Below are 20,102 nucleotides of genomic sequence, written 5' to 3'. Positions count from 1 at the left end.
TTCAAAGAGCCTTTTATTTAGAAGCAGGTGATGTTCTGCTGGATTCTCGGGACCAGATGAAGGTCTCTTCTGCAGCTTTGAACTCTGGTGGTGTTGCTGAAAAGCAGAGATGTTTTCTCTCGACTGGACTTCGTGGTGTTCAGCTCATCAATGGAAGTTTGGTTGTCTGCACAGCAAATGTTCCTGATTGGGACAAATAAAAATATTTCTTTAAATATAAAGAAGCACTAAACAGTTTATATATAAAAAAGGGGGAAAATGGGAAAAAAAAAACGCCCAAAAAAATAAGTTATTTAAAGTTGAGCTTTTGTGGTGTCTGAAAAAAGCTGTAGCTTTATTTGTTAAAAATAAAAAGACTGAACCATTTAGAAATTAAAGTGTTCCCTCAGATCAACTGTGCCTAAAAGGCTACGCTAAAGTTAGCTGATCATTAAACCTTCAAAGCAGTTCAGTAAACGTCACGTTTTATTTTTACATTATTCTCACCTCGATAAAGCTGCAGAACTAAACTCCGCTGGGCAAACTGGGACTTCGCATATATCCAAAAAGTGGAAGATTTCAGACTGAGTGGGTCTGCTCCATCACCCCGGCTGCCTGCCTCGGTCTGCCCAGTGATGATGCCTGAAGGCCGGCTTCTCCGTGCGGTTTGGTCCGCTGTCGCGGTTCGATCGTCGGTCCTCCTCGGTCGGCGTCACTCCGAAAAGTAGCTGAAAAAAAAAGCTTCTCCCAGCAGGGTAATGGGAGAATCCTTCTACTGCTGTTTTTTAAAGCTTTTTTGTGGTTCAGGCAACCCAAATTCAAGATGGCGATCGCTGAACTTTTTCAGATTGTGGAAACAGCCAGAGTGTGACGTGGCAATCTCTGCCCCCCACTTTTTTTTTTTTTTTGCCGCTTCCAAAGCGACGCGTCTGACGTCATCCGACGGATTCGAAGGATCCCGATCCGTTGACGCATTGGCCTGATGGATTCAGTGTGAAAGGCCCTTAAGCCTGCAGGTGTATATACAGCATGTATATACAGCATACAAGCATTTTCGGACATTTAACTCAGTGCACTTGTTGCTGTCAGCTGGTGCCAAGTGAGGAAATTGGAACTGGCCGGTGAGTGACACTGAGAAGTGACATTTTTTATTAAACTCATTGTTTATTATACAGACAATTTTAAATCTGTTCTATGGTTTGTCTGTCAGGTTTTTCAGAATGTAATAAAAGCAGTGTCCCAAAGAGAGATGGGTATTTTTCTGATAACAGCCGACCTTCACAGTCTTTCCCCATGGACGGAAACGCACACAAGAGCTGTAGACCACTATATAGGATGATGTCTTAATTGTTGGCCTAAAGCATTTTTTTTTTTTTTTTTTTTTTGGTAGATAACATTTAAAGTAATGAAACTGGGGTTTGTGCACTTTTGGAATTTGCAACCACATCGTTGCTGAAGGAGCTATGAAAATAAAGCGACTGGCAGTGACAGGGGCAGACACTAGGCTGTGGTGATTGACAGTGCAATACTGTCTTATTCCTTTTGATGGGATTAAATTGTCATGACCTCTCAGATATGGAAATCTAGGCTGATCTGAAGCTGAGGAAATGTCAACATTATTAAATTGAGAGAGCAGTATGAGGCACAGCTCAAGTCTTTCCCCAGGTTTTATTTCGCACTCAGCAACTCAATGCATCAGTCTGGTGCGGCTCCAGGTTTACCTGAATTATTTTTTATTATTTTTTTCTTGGTAGGGAGCATAATAATGTATAGATGGAACAACATTGTCTACAGTAAATATGCAAGTATACCTTTTGAAATACGTATGTTTCAAATGCCTACTGCATGTTTTCTATTAATGCACACATAAAATACACAACAACCAGAGCCAACAGTGCACCCACCAATCAATTTTCTTAGCAACCTTATTCCAATTAAGTGTATGGGTGGATCAGATGGCAGTGACATGCATATTCGAAATCATTTTCACTCAGTCACTCATCTTCAACCGCTTATCCAAGATCAGGTTACAGGAGGCTGGAGCCTATCCCAGCAGTCATAGGGTATGAGGCAGCTTACATCCTGGACAGGACGCCAACCTATCGCAGGGCCGCATATAGAAGAAACACATTCACACCCGCAAACCTGCATGTGTTTGGATATGGGAGGAAGCCAGAGCACCAGGAGGGGACCCACGCAAACATGGATAGAACATGCAACTCTTCACAGAAAGGCCACAGGTGGGAACCAATCCCATGACCTCGGTGTGAGGCAACAGTGCTAACCACTAATCCACCATGTTATCCTCTCGTAAACCAGTTAACGCTTCTAATTCACCTCACCTGTATGTCTTTGGAAGTGGCAGCACACTTGGAGGGAACCCATGCAAACATGAGAAGAACATGCAAACTATCCACAGAAAGCATCATTTTGGAAGTGAAGGTGAGACTTTGGCACTGTGTGGTAACAGTGTTAACCACTGTGCTGCCACCAATGCATTTATTTAAAAATCACCAGATTAAAGGTGCTCTCGCTCTTCTCATTTAAAGAAGGACTATGTGCGTTTGGTCAGTTTTTTACTGCTTCATCTGTTTGTTGGTCACATTCTTCTGTGTGGAAATCTCCCTACAGCTCAGGAGTACATATATTACAAAACTGTCATTAAAAAAAACCTCATTGCCAGCTCTCGCTCCCCCTCCCACCACCATACCCCAGTCTCATGTGCATTCGTTGTTGCATTTTCCATGTCAATAAAGTGACAACCCAGAAATACGCAGAGAACAGAGTTTTGCTCAGGCAGATTTCTATGTCTCATTCTCTCTTCTCCCTTCTTTCTATATCTCTGCCTGTCCTGTATGTGCGATTGGTTGCTCTGCCCCCCAGTTGTTTCTCTCTGTCTCTCTTTGACGATGTACACGATCAGTGAGGAAATATAACATCATGCTTTCATAGTGAACTCAGCTCCAAAGTTTCCTCCAGCAGCAAGAAAGGAGGTCTGCATCTGTTTTTCACACTTCTTTATCTTTCAGTTCTGCTATTCCAAGAAAAGTCAAACCAAGGTTGACCTGTGTGTGACCCCTCTCTCTGTCATGCTGTTTTTCTCTTTCTCTTTGTGTTTTTTTTTTTTTTTCAATTTGCGCACTCTGTCATGATTGTGAACATCTAAGAAGTAAAGCCTTTCTTGACTTGTTCTTACAGCATCTAGTTAGCCAGTGCTTCAACACGGGAGCATGTGTGCATTGTTGCTGTCATGCTGTAAAGCAATTTGTGTTTCTCACAAGACCCAAGACTCGTTCACACAACACATAGAGAGAGTCTCTGATGTTGCAAGGCTGCTTTTCTGCTATGAGACACCTGGTGGGGAGCACCCATTCTCCCCAAAACAATTTATTTAAGCATTACAGTTTCTCCCACACTGTAAAATTAAGAACAAAAAGGTACTTAGTTCACCTTTGGAAATGAAATTTTCTTATGTAAGTCTTTAGAATGAGCAAATTGGTGTTATTTGGATTGAAGGTGACTTCCTGTCATAGCTATAAGAATATAATTACCTTTGCTAGAAGACCTTGTGAAAATATACCAGAATAAACACAATAATTATATTGAAAATTAAGATTTATTTAATGACTCTACCTTCTTTAAGTTAAGCCTACACTCTAAAAAGTGAACTGCTGCCTCATTGAGTAAAATTGATGCAACAATTTGCATAGATTTTTTAAAGTTATCTCAACTCAGTTATTTCAACTTTCAACTGAGCTAATGCCACAAGACTTCTCTAGTTTAGTTGAACTAACTTTAATTAAGTTGAAATAACTTTAAAAAAAATATATGCAAATTGTTACATCACTTTTCTCATTGAAACATCAGTTCATTTTTTTTAGAGTGCAGTATGCAGTAGCTCCACCTCATAGATGCAGTTATGTAAAAAAAGGTGTAATCTCAAAGACAGAATGCTAGACAGACCCAGTCTGTATGGACAAGTGGAGGTCTAAATGTCAGATCAGAGCCTCAATATTGCATGTGAACAACAAATGAATAATAAAAAATAAATACTGCTCTGTTACAATACTTAACTTTGACAAGCATGTTAGTATTTTCTATATATCCCGTTTTAATCTTGAAGCACCAACATCACACATAAGTTGAGGCCATTTGTGCAGCCATCATGAAAGTAGAGAGCAGGCAGGCCACTTTTGAGCTAGCTGCATGATTGGCCCCACATTTCTTAAGTGCCCCATGAGTGTGCTGTGTACCCATGAGCAACACAAATGGCGATGACTGTCATGTCCGTGATGGAACGGTTGACTGCTGTGTCATCGCAACTCACAGATGGAGAACACATATCATGCCATGAAGGACATCACCTCACAACACGCCACCGCATTGCACATGTGTGGGCGGGCTCTCATGACATATTGATAATGAAAAAAAGATCACTTTTAGATAGCCGCCAACCAAGTCTCAGCACACACAGCGTTTCCCATGGGCCATGTGAAACTACCCATGCGATCAGCCAGCCGGCCAGGCTAATGTCGTCACGTCCACCATGTAAGTTATAGTCCACATGACAGAAAGAAAGAGTTGAACAATAAATAACCACATACACACAATAAGGGGAAAGCCATGAACTCATTCATGTGTGATCGCTTTGCTGTTCACGCTTTGGACAAGGGGGCCTGTCCACCGCCCAATGACTAACTGTCAGCTGGAACCTACAGAGTGAACACGATGTGTTAAATTAAAACAAAGACAACAGAGAGAGGGAGAACAAATAAATAAAATAATACAATAAATTAATTCATATTTACATAACAAATACATAAGTAAAATAATCAGAAGAAAGAGACAGAGGGTGAGACTTTTTTTCTGTGATTTTTTTAAAATTTTACACCCTGTCCGGAGCAACTCACAGCTGGAGAACACATATCGTGCCATGAACATCACCTCTCAACACGCCATCATGATGTGCATGAATTGACATGCTGTCCTCACATGGTATTACATAAAAATGTCACCTGTGCAATGCATTCAGCAGCGAGCACCTCAGTGCACACTGGACACCATCAGCCAGGCTGCCCCATGTGAAATTATCCGTCTGATCATGTGAACGGCCAGTGAGCTAAGTGTCATGTCCACCATGTGCAGGGTTCTAGCTAGGACCATTTTAGTGCCCGATAAATTATGTGATAGCGGCTCATAGATACCACAAAAATATTCTTGGCAAACCTTATTTCAACTAATTTTTGGTGGCTTTGGACACATTGAACACCAAGAATAATAAACAAAAAATTATATTTATGTTGTAATTTATGTAAGATCAAAGTTCTTTTTTGCATGTTTCTGTCAAAGTGTAAGTGTTGGGAAGGTGTCGTGACACGGACCCACAACAGGGGGCGTTAATGAACGGACAATGGATAAGCCAAAAAGTAACAATTTAATGTTGTGAATCGCACAACGAAATACAGACAACGACAGAGAATGTGGATCGTCAATCATACACTAGGTGACGTGTGGGCAGACTCGAAAATAGAAGACGTCTGGCAAGAGAAGAGCCGGATCCCACACAGTTTCCACCGCCAACGGATCTGAAGAACACCGGAGCCGCCAAGCCCTGCGCCCCAGGTGGCCACTGTCTTCAGCAGTCAGACCCGGTACTGCTGGCAAAAACAGAAACAGTTAATGGTGGGTGTGTGAATACACACCCAGCAATCTTACTGTGCTTAATTCCTCCAGGAGGGAAAACCTCCACCTCCAGATACAGAATCACCCATGCAGCTCCTGTCAGTCACTTCCCTGGAAGGAGTGAGAGGCGAAGACGTCGCGCTCACACTATCCGCCAATCCAGCTTCAGACTGTCACCACAGGAAAACGGCTGCACACAGAACAATATTCAGTCTCAGAAAAATCACAGCAGAGAAGGTTACCTGAATGGTAGCTGATTTCTCGGCGGGGAGGTGGAGTTGCAGTCCGGCTTTTATGGAGGATGTAGTTGATGAGTGACAGCTGGTGTTGATGATGTGTGACAGCTGTCACTCGAGTAGTTCCGACGCCCTCTCGTGCTTGAAGCTCGCACTCCAAGCAGGGCGCCATCTGGTGGTGGTGGGCCAGCAGTACCTCCTCTTCAGCGGCCCACACAACAGTAAGTTAATAAATTAAATAACATTGAAAATGTTAAAAACACAATATTTAATGGACATAGCATTTACTCTCTTCTTCAAAAATAACACACAGTAGCGTTCAATCAAGTGAAGCAGGCAGTTTTTCTGTCATCCTGACAGTTTTGTTTTTTTTTTTATCAACAATTTGAGTAGGATTGCATTACTTTTTCCTTTTTCCTAATTGCCTTGTTTGAACAAGACCTGAGCCTGGACTGATTTGTCAAATGAAAAACTTCCTCCCCTCCTCCTCCGCTCTCGCTCTCTCTCTCTGTCTCTCTCCCTCACACATCTACTGTTTTTCAAAACTCTGAGCTTTTTGGAAACACAAAGCCTTTCAACTGTAAAATAAATCAAATTTCTGAATGTATCTTTGGATACAGATACAGAAACACCTGGATTAATGTCAGTTTTTCATGGTGGCTTTTTTTTCTTCAGTTCAGAGCAGAAACGCTGTTTTTAGCTGCGGCCCTTCACAGCGCGCCACTGTGGCCACAGAATGCGCTGTCTCTCTGATCTCTGCTGTTTGCGAATTGACATGAAGAAAATGAGAAATATATTTCTTATTACTTTAATTTTTGGTTTAAAATTTCAAAACTATGACTCTATAAGCTTGAAATATGATTGAATTGGTACATTTTCAGCAACGTTTCAGTTCATTTTTCAAAACTTCTTTGCTGGGCGGCACAGGCAATTTGAACCTGAGAGCCAGATGGAAATTTGCAGTACCGGGCGGGGCCAGCCAGCACTGCCCACTGTGGCTAGAACCCTGACCACGTAAGTTATAGTCTACATGACATGGTGTCCTTTGGTGCGGCACACGCTGGACACGCAGTGCAGGCGGATGTGTTCATGATATGAATGCATTAAGTCATTCATGTCAGTTCATTAATTCCTTGTTTATGTTCATGGCCATGGTTCATGAACATGGAGGACAGAAGGATGAGAATTCTTGTATTATCTGCTCTTTATAACAGGAATTAAATATTTTAACAGACAAAACAAAGACAGACCATCATCAGGCATCAATTACACATTATTACCAGTAACACGACTGTCTTAGAATCAAACAGTACACTCATTGTTCTTATAATGTTCTGTACTCTCTCATTATTTTGTCCATACCCATTTTAGTTGATTAATGTACATTGGTGCAACATGTAATTGCTGCTGCTGCTGCTGTGTGGTATCATACCTCTCACATGGTTGTATTGTGTTCGTGTGCATGCACATGAGTGTGCACAAAACTGTTGATGTGGGATCATTCATGCCTGTCAGACTGTCTGTCCCTCCCGACAGTGGCTGGAATTTTTTGTGGTTCACCAAATCATTTTTTCTGGCTTTTTTGGCCGGTTTCTGTGTCATTTGCCCAACTTTGTGTTATTTGTGAAGGGGCCATGATGACTTGGACACTACCCAGCAATCTCAGATGACAAGTCAATATCTTTGGGTCTTTTAAGAGGATCATTGGGTACCACTGGAATGAGTGTCAAAGGACTAATTAGTTAGGGAGACTCAGATGAAAGGTATCACTTGCATTGTGCAGGAACCATACTGAAATAAATGGAATATTAGCACTGGTTGAACTTTCAATATTTAAAGCTGGAGGGTTTGACTTTTGCGGACCAAATACTGATGCTGGTTTATATGTGGCTGATTGGCTAGAGTGGAGATATTATGGAAACAAGCCAAATGATACTAGTAACTTAATCACCCTAAGGCTTCTGCAAGATAACTTACAAAAAGCAATAAATAAGTAAAATGGACAGTTCATTGAGCATCTTGTTGAAACCTGATCATTCTCAAACTTGAACTCAACCAAGATACTAATTTAAGATGCCCAATTATGATATCCTGAAAATCAGATAAATGTTTAATAAACTTGATGACAGTGCACTACATAAACAATATTTTGCTATGGGAACTGCACTCAAAAAACTGATTGGATTTCCATCTAATAAATATACTGTATGTAGTCCCAACTAAATTAAATTAAGGATGCGTTTTCTTTTGTTTTTAGTTGGGGCTACATATATTTATTAGATGGAAATCCTGAGTTCATCCAATGAGTCATTTTTGAGTGTGGAGGTCCTGTCCAGACTGGATCAGCCATAGGAAACAGGTGTCTATCTACACAAGATTTTAAGTGGAATATGTGAGTTTTCTGGTGGGGTTATGTTGATGTCTACTGATTTTCATTTATTTATTTGGGGGGCAGGGAGCTCACCCAAGCTCAGACTGGATCCTCCCATGGCACAAGCCATATACAGTGTAAAACTAGAGTGCGGCGCTCTTAGAGCACAAACCTCCCCCAACAATAGTTTCTAATTCAAGAAATTTTTCCCTTGGAGAACATTTTCAAGGTCAACGTCCTCTTAGAAGTGGCTTTTCATAACATAAATTAGATGTGATCAAATGTCAGGAGTATGTACTTAGTTCATGCACTTGAACTGAAGTTTTTTTTTGTGGTGCTGTCAGGCTTTTTTTTGTTTTTTACTTTTTTGTTTCTGAATTCTTTTTCAGGTAATTTTAACAGAACATCAGTTATCTCTGCTATGCACAATTTGTCATTGCTTTATAGCACTTGGTTTCTGACTGATAGCTAGAAGAAATACAAACAGGCATAAAATTGGAACCTCCATCCAATTTTGGGGGTGTCGGTAAATCTGTAATGGTGCTTTCACACATAACACACATAACTGACAATGGGCAAAAGAAGCAGAAACCCAAAGAAAATCTGCAAACATAAAAGGAAATAGGGAACCGCAAAACATTCTATCTGCTGTCGGGAGGGACACACAGTCTAACAGGCATACTCGATACAGTGGCGACGGTTTCGTGCATGCTCATGTGCGTGCATGAACACAGTGCGAGCACCTGGAACGTGTGGCACCACACCATGCCGCTGCTGTGGGGGAAAAAGCACACACACACTAAAAACAAAAAACATTACAATTTTTAATATTCAGTCCCTCTTATCCAGCAAACAATACAAGTATGATCCTTCTGTTCCTCTTTATGAGACCAATGGTCATAGATGTACAGTCATGAAATGACATGAATGAAGCAGTGTGCTCTTATCATGTCCATCTACTGGGCCCATGCGCATGTCCACTGAGCAACGCACCGAAGGACAGCACATCATGTTGACCAAAGCTGACGTGGCTAATGTGACATTCAGATCACCAGCTGAGTGTACCCATGATCAGACAGTCCTTTTCACCTGGCATAGCCTGCCAATGTGTGCTCTGTCTGGCTGGCTCCAGCTCGTTGCAAAGGTGATATGTGGTTTTATGTATTTCCATGTGAGGACAGGAAGCACATGCACTCGACTCATGGTGGACAGTTGTAAGGCCATGACCTTCATAACATGCTACGTGTTCTCCAGCTGTGATTTGTGGGTCCACAGATCCCAACAGCTGCTGCTCGCAGCAACATGCCCACCTTTGCGATCAGCACACAGAACAAAGTGTCACTTTCAATTCCTTTGCTCTATGATTATTTATTTTAGTTACTTTTATGTAATTATGTATGTAGTTAATGTCATATTTATTTATATACTTGTCCTAACTGTGTTCTCTGTGTTTTTAATTTAACACGTCGTGTGCACTGAGCTGTCATTTCCAGCTGTCGGTGAGTGGCTGGCTGGTGATCAGCTGAGAGGCGCCTTGCCGTGCTGTGTGCGCTCATTCATGGCTGGCTGGTTCCCATGTGATCTTGTCTGTACATAATTAGCATGTCATGCAAGTGTGCTTCCCCCTGCACGCCACATATGTTGGGGGGGGCACACCCCATCTCCCCACAGCCGACACACTGGCATGCCACATGTTTGGGGGGGCACTTGCTTGACATATGTGTTGCTTGGTTACAGCACACTCGTGGGGCACTTAGACATTTGCACAGCTCGAATGTGGTCGCCTGCACTCTACTTTTGTGCTGGGAGCACGAATAGCCCCGCTGTTTCTAAGTGTCCGGCGAGAGGTGTTGGATGTTCTCTTGTAGCACCAAGAATTTGGCCGACAGCTGCCGAGAGGGGCACCGAATGGGCACTCGCTGGGCACTCACTGTCTTTCGGACACTAGTGTGTGCAAATGGTTGTGGTAACAGGTGTACGAGCCATTTGAGGCGGCTTTTTCACAAGTGGCATGCGAATTGTTCTTCGTGCGCCAGTCAACTTCATTCATGTTATGTGTGAAGGGGGCCTAACAGAAAAGTGAGAGTGATTGAGACGTAATGTAAAGCATATATTAAATGGGGTTTTCAATGTAAAATTTAAATGGCCACTAAAATCTATAATCCGGATTAGATCTGGATCAAACTTTGTCAGTCCATAAAGGATAGCATCCTACATAAGGTTCTCAAATATTAACTAAGTTTGTTCTTTTATGACAGCGTTATAAATTTTTGAAAATGTGTTCAACATTTCCTGATTTTGACGATATTTCCTGGGTTTGACCTTTGACCTTGAAAATGTAATCAGTTCTTGCCTATCAGACACTGCCAGTGTCTATATATTCCTCATTGACCCAGTGTGGACCCATATAGACACTGTCAGTGTTAATAACACTGGTGATTTTGTTGTGTATATGAAAAATTGTGGGTTCCAATCTTTTAACAAACAGACAAACCATCCATCCATCCATCCATTTTCTTCCACTTTATCTGGAGTCGGGTCGCGGGGGCAGCAGCTCAAGCAAAGCCGCCCAGACCTCCGATCCACACACACCTCCCCCAGCTCCTCCGGGGGAACCCCAAGGCGTTCCCAAGACAGCTGAGAGATGTAATCCCTCCAGCGTGTCCTGGGTCTTCCCCAGGGCCTCCTCCCAAAACTGACCAACAAACCAACAAAACTGACAAACTGTTGGTTTGTCTGACCAACAGAGAAACCAGCAAACAAACAAACAAGTAGGGGTGAAAACATAGCCTCTGTCCAACTTTGTTGGAGGCGGTAATAAATAAATGAAGACAATAAGGCTGCCTTTTATTTATTTTATTTTGTGAACTGTGACATCTGGATACATGCTATGAACTCAGAGTTTGAAATAGCTATCTAAAATAAATCCATTCCTAGAGTGAAGATTGGTTGTATTTTCATACAGACACACACACACACAGAATTGTAAAAAGCTCCAGCAATAATAGAGCCAACATTACAGTGTTGTTTTATGAGACATGAATGTTTAATGCTGGACATAACTGACTTTGATCACTGCAGCTCTCACTCCGTTCTAACCATCACCATCAGACTGATGCCACAGCGCTCCATCATATCTTTAATAAAAATCTAATAACTGGGCAGCTCCTGGCGCACTTACAGAGGGGGTAACTGGGGTGTGAAATAGACTCCACTTAGCTGATGGACACTTGAAAGGACGCGGATGGTTGGTTGTCACTCAAACCTCCAGCTCCGCCCTATGCTCAATCTGGACTCAAAATATGAATCTAAATAGTCTGGAAAGCGTTTTTATCTCCACATATAGAATCCCCGAAGTGCTTGGAGAGCTTGTGCGCGCAGTCAGTGCGCGCTGCCATGCCTTTTTCTGGCGGGAGGAGGGGTTGTAGTGACGCTTTTATCCAATGGGCACCGGCTTCTTCTTGGACGGAGCGCAGCGTCCTCGGCTCAGCGGCACTTTTGCGTCAGACAAGTAGTAGGGAACGTCTCCCGCTTATAGCATCCGAGAAGAAACAGGGAATTACTGAGAGATATTTGGCCAAGGCTCCTCTCTCCTCGTATTTTTTTTTTCCTCACGCGTGATAGTACTTGCAAAGATGACCGTTGGCTGCGTCATCCTGGCGTGCACCTTACTTGTGGGCACATCCATGGTAAGAACATTTAATTTGTACGTTTTGGGAGGCTGATGCTTGTGTTGGATCGCTGCTGTGGTTACTTTGGACGCTTTGCGCTGCAGCAGCCTCACAAAGTGACGGAGGAAGAGCTCACTTCGCCCCGCGGCGGCGCGCTAAAGGCGACGCGATGCGTGTAATCGACACTAATACGCCGAGAATGTATGTCTAACCGTGGTGGAAATAAGTGGCTGCCAACTCTTTGTGAGTCTCCTCATCCTCTCGATTCAGTAAGCTGCTGCTGCTGCAGAGCATCATCAGGCTCCTCTTTTTGCTGGCTGTAGATAACTTCATTTACGCACGATTACGCACGATCGTTTCTCCTTCTCTGAGCACTGCCTCACTTGGCCACTTGCTTATTAGGTTTAGTGCTGATTAAAGGAGTTTTATCCACGAGGAAAATGGACAATTATGAATCAATATTCAGTTTTTTTTAACTTCTCTGCAAATGTACACTAGAATCAGCCAGTTTTCCCAATTATACACACTTATGTTTTTTGAGATTTGCTGACAGAGAAAATATTCAATATTATGCATCTAGAAGTGCAATATATGTGTTTTAATTGAAATGCAAAAACCCCCCCCCAAAAAACAAAACAAAACTAGTCTTCGATCTGTCTTCTCATTCTCGTGCTTATACTTATTTTTTCTATAAATAAATGCTGCTGCCCAAAAATATCCTGCTTGTCTCATTTTCGTAATCATTAAAGGGGTCAGAATAGAAAGCTTTTAACAGACTCAAAAAGGAAACTAACATCTTAGAAACAGATGTTAAAGGTTTTATTTAGGTACTGTCAAAGAGGCAGGCCTTAAAAACAAATTTGATGTGTTTAATAAAAATAGCTTGCTTTTGTGCCTGCTACTTTAAATGGAAAGGACCTGCTGCTGGCCATGCCCACTACATCTTCTGAGTAGGTAGCTTCTCTCTCCCTGCATCCAAATACTCAGTTTGTACTAATTTAGTTAGGTAAGGAACCTACTACTCAACTATTACTGTAGTACGTACGAGAAACAAGAAATAAGCAAGCAAACAGAGAGACAATATATTTACACTGCTGCCATCTTACTGGTCATTTGATCTGGATGATTACAGGTGATGCACATGTGCATGCCAAAGTATGCCATCAAAATTTCTATTTTACAACCCCAATTCCAATGAAATTGGGATGTTGTGTAAAATGTAAATAACAGAATACAATGATTTGCAAATTCTCTTCAACCTATATTCAATTGAATACACCACAAAGACAAGATACTTAATGTTCAATCTGATAAACTTTATTGTTTTTTGTGCAAATATTTGCTCATTTTGAAATGGATGCCTGCAAAAGATTTAAAAAAAGCTGGGACAGTGGTATGTTTATCACTGTGTTACATCACCTTTCCTTCTAACAACACTCAATAAATGTTTGGGAACTGAGGACACTAACTGTTGAAGCTTTGTAGGTGGAATTCTTTCCCATTCTTGCTTGATGTACGACTTCAGTTGTTCAACAGTCCGGGGTCTCTGTTGTTGTATTTTGCGCTTCACAATGCGCCACACATTTTCAATGAGCGACAGGTCTGGACTGCAGGCAGGCCAGTCTAGTACCCACACTCTTTTACTACGAAGCCATGCTGTTGTAACACGTGCAGAATGTAGCTTGGCATTGTCTTACTGAAATAAGCAGGGACGTCCCTGAAAAAGATGTTGCTTGGATGGCAGCATGTGTTGCTCCAAAACCTGGATGTACCTTTCAGCATTGATGGTTCCATCATAGATGTGTAAGTTACCCATGCCATGGGCACTAACACACCCCCATACCATCACAGATGCTGGCTTTTGAACTTTGTGCTGGTAACAGTCTGGATGATCTATTTCCTTTTTTGTCAGGAGGACACGACATCCATGATTTCCAAAAACAATTTGAAATGTGGACTCATCAGACCACAGCACAATTTTCCACTTTGTGTCTGTCCATTTCAAATGAACTCAGGCCCAGAGAAGGCGGCGGAGTTTTAACTTGCACTTACAGATGTATCGACGAACTGTGTTAACTGACAATGGTTTTCTGAAGTGTTCCTGAGCCCACGCGGTAAGATATTTTACAATGATGTTGGTTTTTAATGCAGTGCCGCCTGAGGGATCGAAGGTCACAGGCATTCAATGTTGGTTTTCAGCCTTGCCATTTACGTGTAGAAAGTTCTCCAGATTCTCTGAATCTTCTGATTATATTATGGACTGTAGATGATGGAATCCCTAAATTCCTTGTAATTGAATGTTGAGAAACATTGTTCTTAAACTGTTGGACTATTTTTTTCACACAGTTGTTCACAAAGTGGTGATCCTTGCCCCATCTTTGCTTGTGAATGGCTGAGCCTTTTGGGGATGCTCCTTTTATACCCAATCATGACACTCACCTGTTTCCAATTAACCTGTTCACCTATGGAATTTTCCAAACAGGTGTTCTTTGAGCTTTCATCCACTTTCCCAGTCTTTTGTTGCCACTGTCCCAGCTTTTTTGGAATGTGTTGCAGGCATCCATTTCAAAATGAGCAAATATTTGCACAACAAAAATGTCTATCAGTTTGAACATTAAATATCTTGTCTTAAGTTGAAGAGAATTTGCAAATGATTGTATTCTGTTTTATTTACATCTCACACACTGTCCCAACTTCATTAGAATTGGGGTTGTACAATTGCAGACTTTTTAAACAGTTCCTAATATTTTCTAAATGTATATTTCTACAATGCCATGGCTTCTTTGGCACCACTACCAATTTCACATATGCTGGTGATCTTCTTTGACTTTTCTCTTCAAGTTCTTTGTTGTTAGTTACAAGGTTCCACCTGCCTCATAGAATAGCATAATGTAGTATGTTTTCACACTGTGAAGGTAGTAAATCATCTGGGTATGGTTATTGATGGCTATTGGATGCCTACTGTGTATTCAGACATGTACGGCTTGTGACATACTGCTTTTTGCTAGCTTGGATGTAGCCTATGACATCCTCAGACTGCATGGGCATGTTGGAAGCATGCTCATCTTCAACCTTCAACAATCAACTACTTCAGCCTGGTGCTTCTTCATCCAGTGTTGGCTTGAATGTTAGGGATAACAGTTAGGATTAGGGTAAGCAACATTCTGTTGAGACTTTGCAGCAGTGGACAGTGATCCGCTATCTGCTGGTGGGTTGGAGTAGTGGCAGGGTGAAGAGGTGCCTGGAAACTGGAGTGTCACACTGAGTGTGCAGCATGTCTCAGAGCAAGATCTGATGTGGACATTCATGACATATTTTCACAGACTTGTAACGACCTGATTGCAGAATAAAGTTACTGGCAGAAGGGTAGTTTCTACATGCACAGACTTCAAGGATGTTTAATGTCAAATTCTGAACATATTTAATTATAAGTGGGTAGGTTAAAAACTGTGCACATTATGAACCCTTTAACATGATGGCCATTAGTAATACGAAATAGAAATGATATGCGATATAAACGATACAAAATTGGCCTATGATAGAAATTTTAATTCTATTGCACTATCATGGTAATGCTGTTATGTGTCGACGCAGGTTGAGGAGCGGACCTGCGTCAGACGGAACCCAGCGCTACAAATAACCAGAAAAGCGGTTCCAAAAACAATATATTTATTTAACCCGCTGTGCATAAAAAGTGTAAAAACAAAAATAGCGTCCTTCTGGTGGAGTGGACTGTTGGCACGCTCTCCAGCCGCACTCCGGACCCACTACCACCGCCAAACACCCCCCAGGTGGACACGACAAACTGACTCTCTGTGAAGCAAAGAAGAGGTGAGGTAAGTCAGCAGTTACAACAATATCTTTCAAAAGACACACGCTATCAGCAAACACATTCAGGTCTGTATCTTTTTAACTTTATGCAAATGAGCAGCTTCTCACAACAGGTGGAGGATCACTTATCCGCATGCCACAGCAGTGAGAAGCAAGCTGCACAATTCTCATCACAATTCAAGTATACTGTGTAACAAAACACCAAGTTACTATCAACAATTAGTCAAACACTTAATCACCTTTGATGTGTGCTGACAGCATGTGTCCTCACCCTTCCTTGCTTCACGGGCTCGATGTGTCAAACCCAGGCGCGGTCCTCAGCGTCTCACAAACGAACATCACAAGGTCGAGTTCCCGGCAGTTCTGCTTCAATCACACATGACTTAAATGCAGAACGCCATCCAATTATCTGCTTCAGCTGAAAGTCTTTAAGGTTGCATGTGAGCACCAGTCACAGGTGCAACACATGATGTTGATGAGGGTGAGGACTCTTCAGCCAGCACCTTCTCCACAGACAAATCAGTTCCATGCCACCTGAAGAGCAAAGAAAAGAACACCAAAATATCCAGCCACACCCCCCAACACACAACAGTACCCCCCCATCAACGGGAAGCCTCCCGGCGACCGAACAGACCAGGCTCCGAGAACAGCACCTCCCTCCGGGTCCACGTCAGGAAGCAGACCAGCACCACGCTTCTAAGGTCCACCACAGACAGCAGGACAGGCACCACAGCTGGAAGGCCGGCTGGCATCAACAAAAGCCCCAAAACATTCCTGAGTACAATTCAACACACAGAAAAAAAAAAAAAAAAACCCACCCAAAACCTCCCCAGGGGACCGTCCCATCAAACCCCGGGAAGAAAAGAAAAACTCCCAAACGCAAATACCCAACACAGCCCCACAAACACAATACAAACATAAATGCATAAAAGAAAAATAACAAACAACCCCCCCAGAATGACCTGCAGAGCCCCCCCCCCCCCCCCCCCAGAAGGCCTTCATCGCCAGTTCCAGGAGGAACAGCCAGAACCATAATCCCACAAAGGTCCCCAGGTGTACATGGAGCAAATGGCACCCCCCAGAGGACCGTACCATCAACCCCAGGAGATAATCTCCCCACAACCCCGGAACCCCAGCCCAGTCACCACTTGGCTTAGTTGGCCCCAAGCCAATTCCCCCCAGAGGACCGTCCCATCAACCCTGGAGGTGGAACCCGGAAGGAAACAGAACAAAATCAAAAAATCAACCCCCGGAGGACTACCAAAAACACCCCGGGGGATATAAAACGACCATAAACCCTGTTACCCTCCCCGGCACCCCGAAAGACCCCAGGTCCCTCCCAGAGCCCCTCGGCGGCTAAACTTTGGCGAACGGCTCAAAACATTGAGCCGGAGAAGGGAACAGGAAAAAACTAACCCAGCTCCAACCCCAAGGCGCAGCAGAGAACCGGAAATACGTCCGGTGCCCCAACTCGACCATACCCCAGCCTCTCGGGAGGGGTGGAACTACCAAAATGGCGAACGGCAACAGATCGGCCCACCCCTCCGACTGAGGTAACTCTCCGCTGCACCACACCCCGGCAACACCAATGACGAACGGTACAAAGGCTCACCGAGGCTGGAGTGGAACCGGGCCCTAACCAAACCAAGAAAAACGCCTCTAACACCCCCCCCCCCCCTAGGTGCAGAGGTCTTCTGAGAATGCTCAGCGTGACCAACCTGCACCACCCCACAACCCACAAGACAAACGGTCTTGGGGCAAGTGAGGTTGGGGTTAGGGATGTAGAGAAATAAAAAACAACAAAATAAAATGACCCAACAACCCAAACAGAAAATACCTAAAAACACATAAAAAATTAACGATTAAGTGAGCCCAGGCGGACTTCTAACCGCCTAACAATCATTCCACCAGATACGCCTCTGACTCCCCATACAATTATAACCCCTATTTAAAGAAAACAAAACATTTACCCGTGCTAGATTTTTTTTTTTTTTTTTTTTATGTGTGTTATTTTGCCTGTCCCAGAACACTTGGAGATACGTCACCATTATTTCTCTTGACGCTTACATGTCGGGGCAATAGAGTAATCTCTGCTCGTCCGAGCTGCATGGGCTCATCAACAGGAGGTGCCAGAGGTCCCGTCGGCGGAGCCTCAGTGGGGCGAAGAAGAGGCGGCCCAGATCTGTGTCGGGGAAAGCCCCGAGACGAAAAAACCCGCTCTGATGGGCGTCCTCTCTCGCGTCCACGCTCCTTCATCCGATCATCCAGACGAACCACCAACGATATTAGCTCATCTAAATCGTTTGGCTCGTCACGGACTGCCGGCTCATCTTTCAGTGACCCACTCAACCCATCTACAAACATTCCTCGTAAAGCTGCGGCGCTCCAACCTGACTGAGCAGAAACCAGAGAACATTGCATCACCGCACAAGGCTCCGGACGACAAACAATCGGTTCGGACGCCGAATCTCTGGGTGACGGAGTTATCTGCACTAGTATCGATGATGCCGCAGCTGGAGCAGCAGGAAGCAGAACGGCTTGCGCTGCAAGCTCCGTAACACGGGCGTCTGTTTGTTTAATTTGGTTTGCTGTAATTGCTCCCATATTTTCTCCAAGTGTTCTTGAACTTTTTCGGCAAAAGGAACCGCCTCTGCTGCTGGGTCCATTATGGAATGGCCGGGTACTACTGTTATGTGTCGACGCGGGTTGAGGAGCGGACCTGCGTCAGACGGAACCCAGCGCTACAAATAACCAGAAAAGCGGTTCCAAAAACAATATATTTATTTAACCCGCTGTGCATAAAAAGTGTAAAAACAAAAATAGCGTCCTTCTGGTGGAGTGACTGTTGGCACGCTCTCCAGCGCCCGCAAGGTTCAAAGCCCGGCGCTCCTGGACCCACTACCACCGCCAAACACCCCCCAGGGTGGACACGACAAACTGACTCTCTGTGAAGCAAAGAAGAGGTGAGGTAAGTCAGCAGTTACAACAATATCTTTCAAAAGACACACGCTATCAGCAACACATTCAGGTCTGTATCTTTTTTAACTTTATGCAAATGAGCAGCTTCTCGCAACAAGTGGAGGATCACTTATCCGCATGCCACAGCAGTGAGAAGCAAGCTGCACAATTCTCATCACAATTCAAGTATACTGTGTAACAAAACACCAAGTTACTATCAACAATTAGTCAAACACTTAATCACCTTTGATGTGTGCTGACAGCATGTGTCCTCACCCTTCCTTGCTTCACGGGCTCGATGTGTCAAACCCAGGCGCGGTCCTCAGCGTCTCACAAACGAACATCACAAGGTCGAGTTCCCGGCAGTTCTGCTTGAATCACACATGACTTAAATGCAGAACGCCATCCAATTATCTGCTTCAGCTGAAAGTCTTTAAGGTTGCATGTGAGCACCATTCACAGGTGCAACACATGGTGTTGATGAGGGTGAGGACTCTTCAGCCAGCACCTTCTCCACAGACAAATCAGTTTCCATGCCACCTGAAGAGCAAAGAAAAGAAAAGAACACCAAAACATCCAGCCACACCCCCCAACACACAACAAATGCATGTTAACAGACTGAAGGTGGCAGCAGTGCAACAATAAAGATGCCAGCTGCCCTTAAACACCAAAGAAGAAGAAGAAGAAGAAGAAGAAGGTTGATGATGCTATGGACTTGCAACCCGCTGAAGTTAGAGGCAAGAGCTGCAACATGGCTGAAAACGAAATGGAGGAGCTGGTGACAAAGACCAGTGCAACATCCATTATTTGGCCTTGGATCGGATTTAAGATGCCCGACGAGCAGCAACAAACTGTAGAGTGTGTGGGGCAACATTTCTGGCTACAAGAGGTAACAGGACTATGAAAGATGGAGAAACCGAAGGTTTTTGAACCACTGAATCAATATGAAGCAGTTGTGTTGAAATGGTTCAGTCTTTCAAAGCATTTGATACAATTAAATATGGCAACATCTGCTGGCCAATCTTCATTGTAGCACTTGCATTGAACAATAAAGGCCAAGGTGTCATGAAACAGCCAGGTACTGTTATGTATGATAAATAATAAAGCTTCTATGTGCATCTTGAAATTTGTGACTATATTTTCATTTAAAGACATTAATAATATACTTATGTTATAATGTGATTGTGCCATCATAAAATACTGCATGTAATAGAGATGTAAATTGAGAAATGTTTGTGCAACTAGGGACTGTTATAAAAATAGTTCAACAAAATGAAGGGGATTTGGGGGCTTCAAAGGTTTTTATTGAATCACAAGATCATTTCAGTAGAGGTGGGCGATACCGGGAATTTTGGTATTGATCCGATACCAAGT

At 43.3% G+C, this 20,102-nt stretch overlaps 1 protein-coding gene across 2 annotated transcripts in view; it reads left to right on the top strand.

Annotated features, from left to right (window-relative positions):
• Positions 1-11,673: 11,673 nt before the first annotated feature.
• The window catches only part of cdh4 (cadherin 4, type 1, R-cadherin (retinal)), a 1,030,104-nt gene continuing 1,021,675 nt past the window's right edge, over positions 11,674-20,102 (top strand). Inside the window, exon 1 of one of the 2 annotated variants that reach the window (XM_034167231.1) lies at positions 11,674-11,957. In XM_034167231.1, the coding sequence (XP_034023122.1) occupies positions 11,904-11,957 (54 nt within the window). In that variant the 5' untranslated portion in view covers positions 11,674-11,903. The remainder of the gene's footprint in view (positions 11,958-20,102) is intronic. The other variant, XM_034167233.1, reaches the window with a different exon arrangement.

Source organism: Thalassophryne amazonica, chromosome 3 (genome assembly GCF_902500255.1).
Source record: "Thalassophryne amazonica chromosome 3, fThaAma1.1, whole genome shotgun sequence".
Lineage (NCBI taxonomy): Eukaryota > Metazoa > Chordata > Actinopteri > Batrachoidiformes > Batrachoididae > Thalassophryne > Thalassophryne amazonica.
This window is presented reverse-complemented; position numbering and strand designations above follow the sequence as displayed.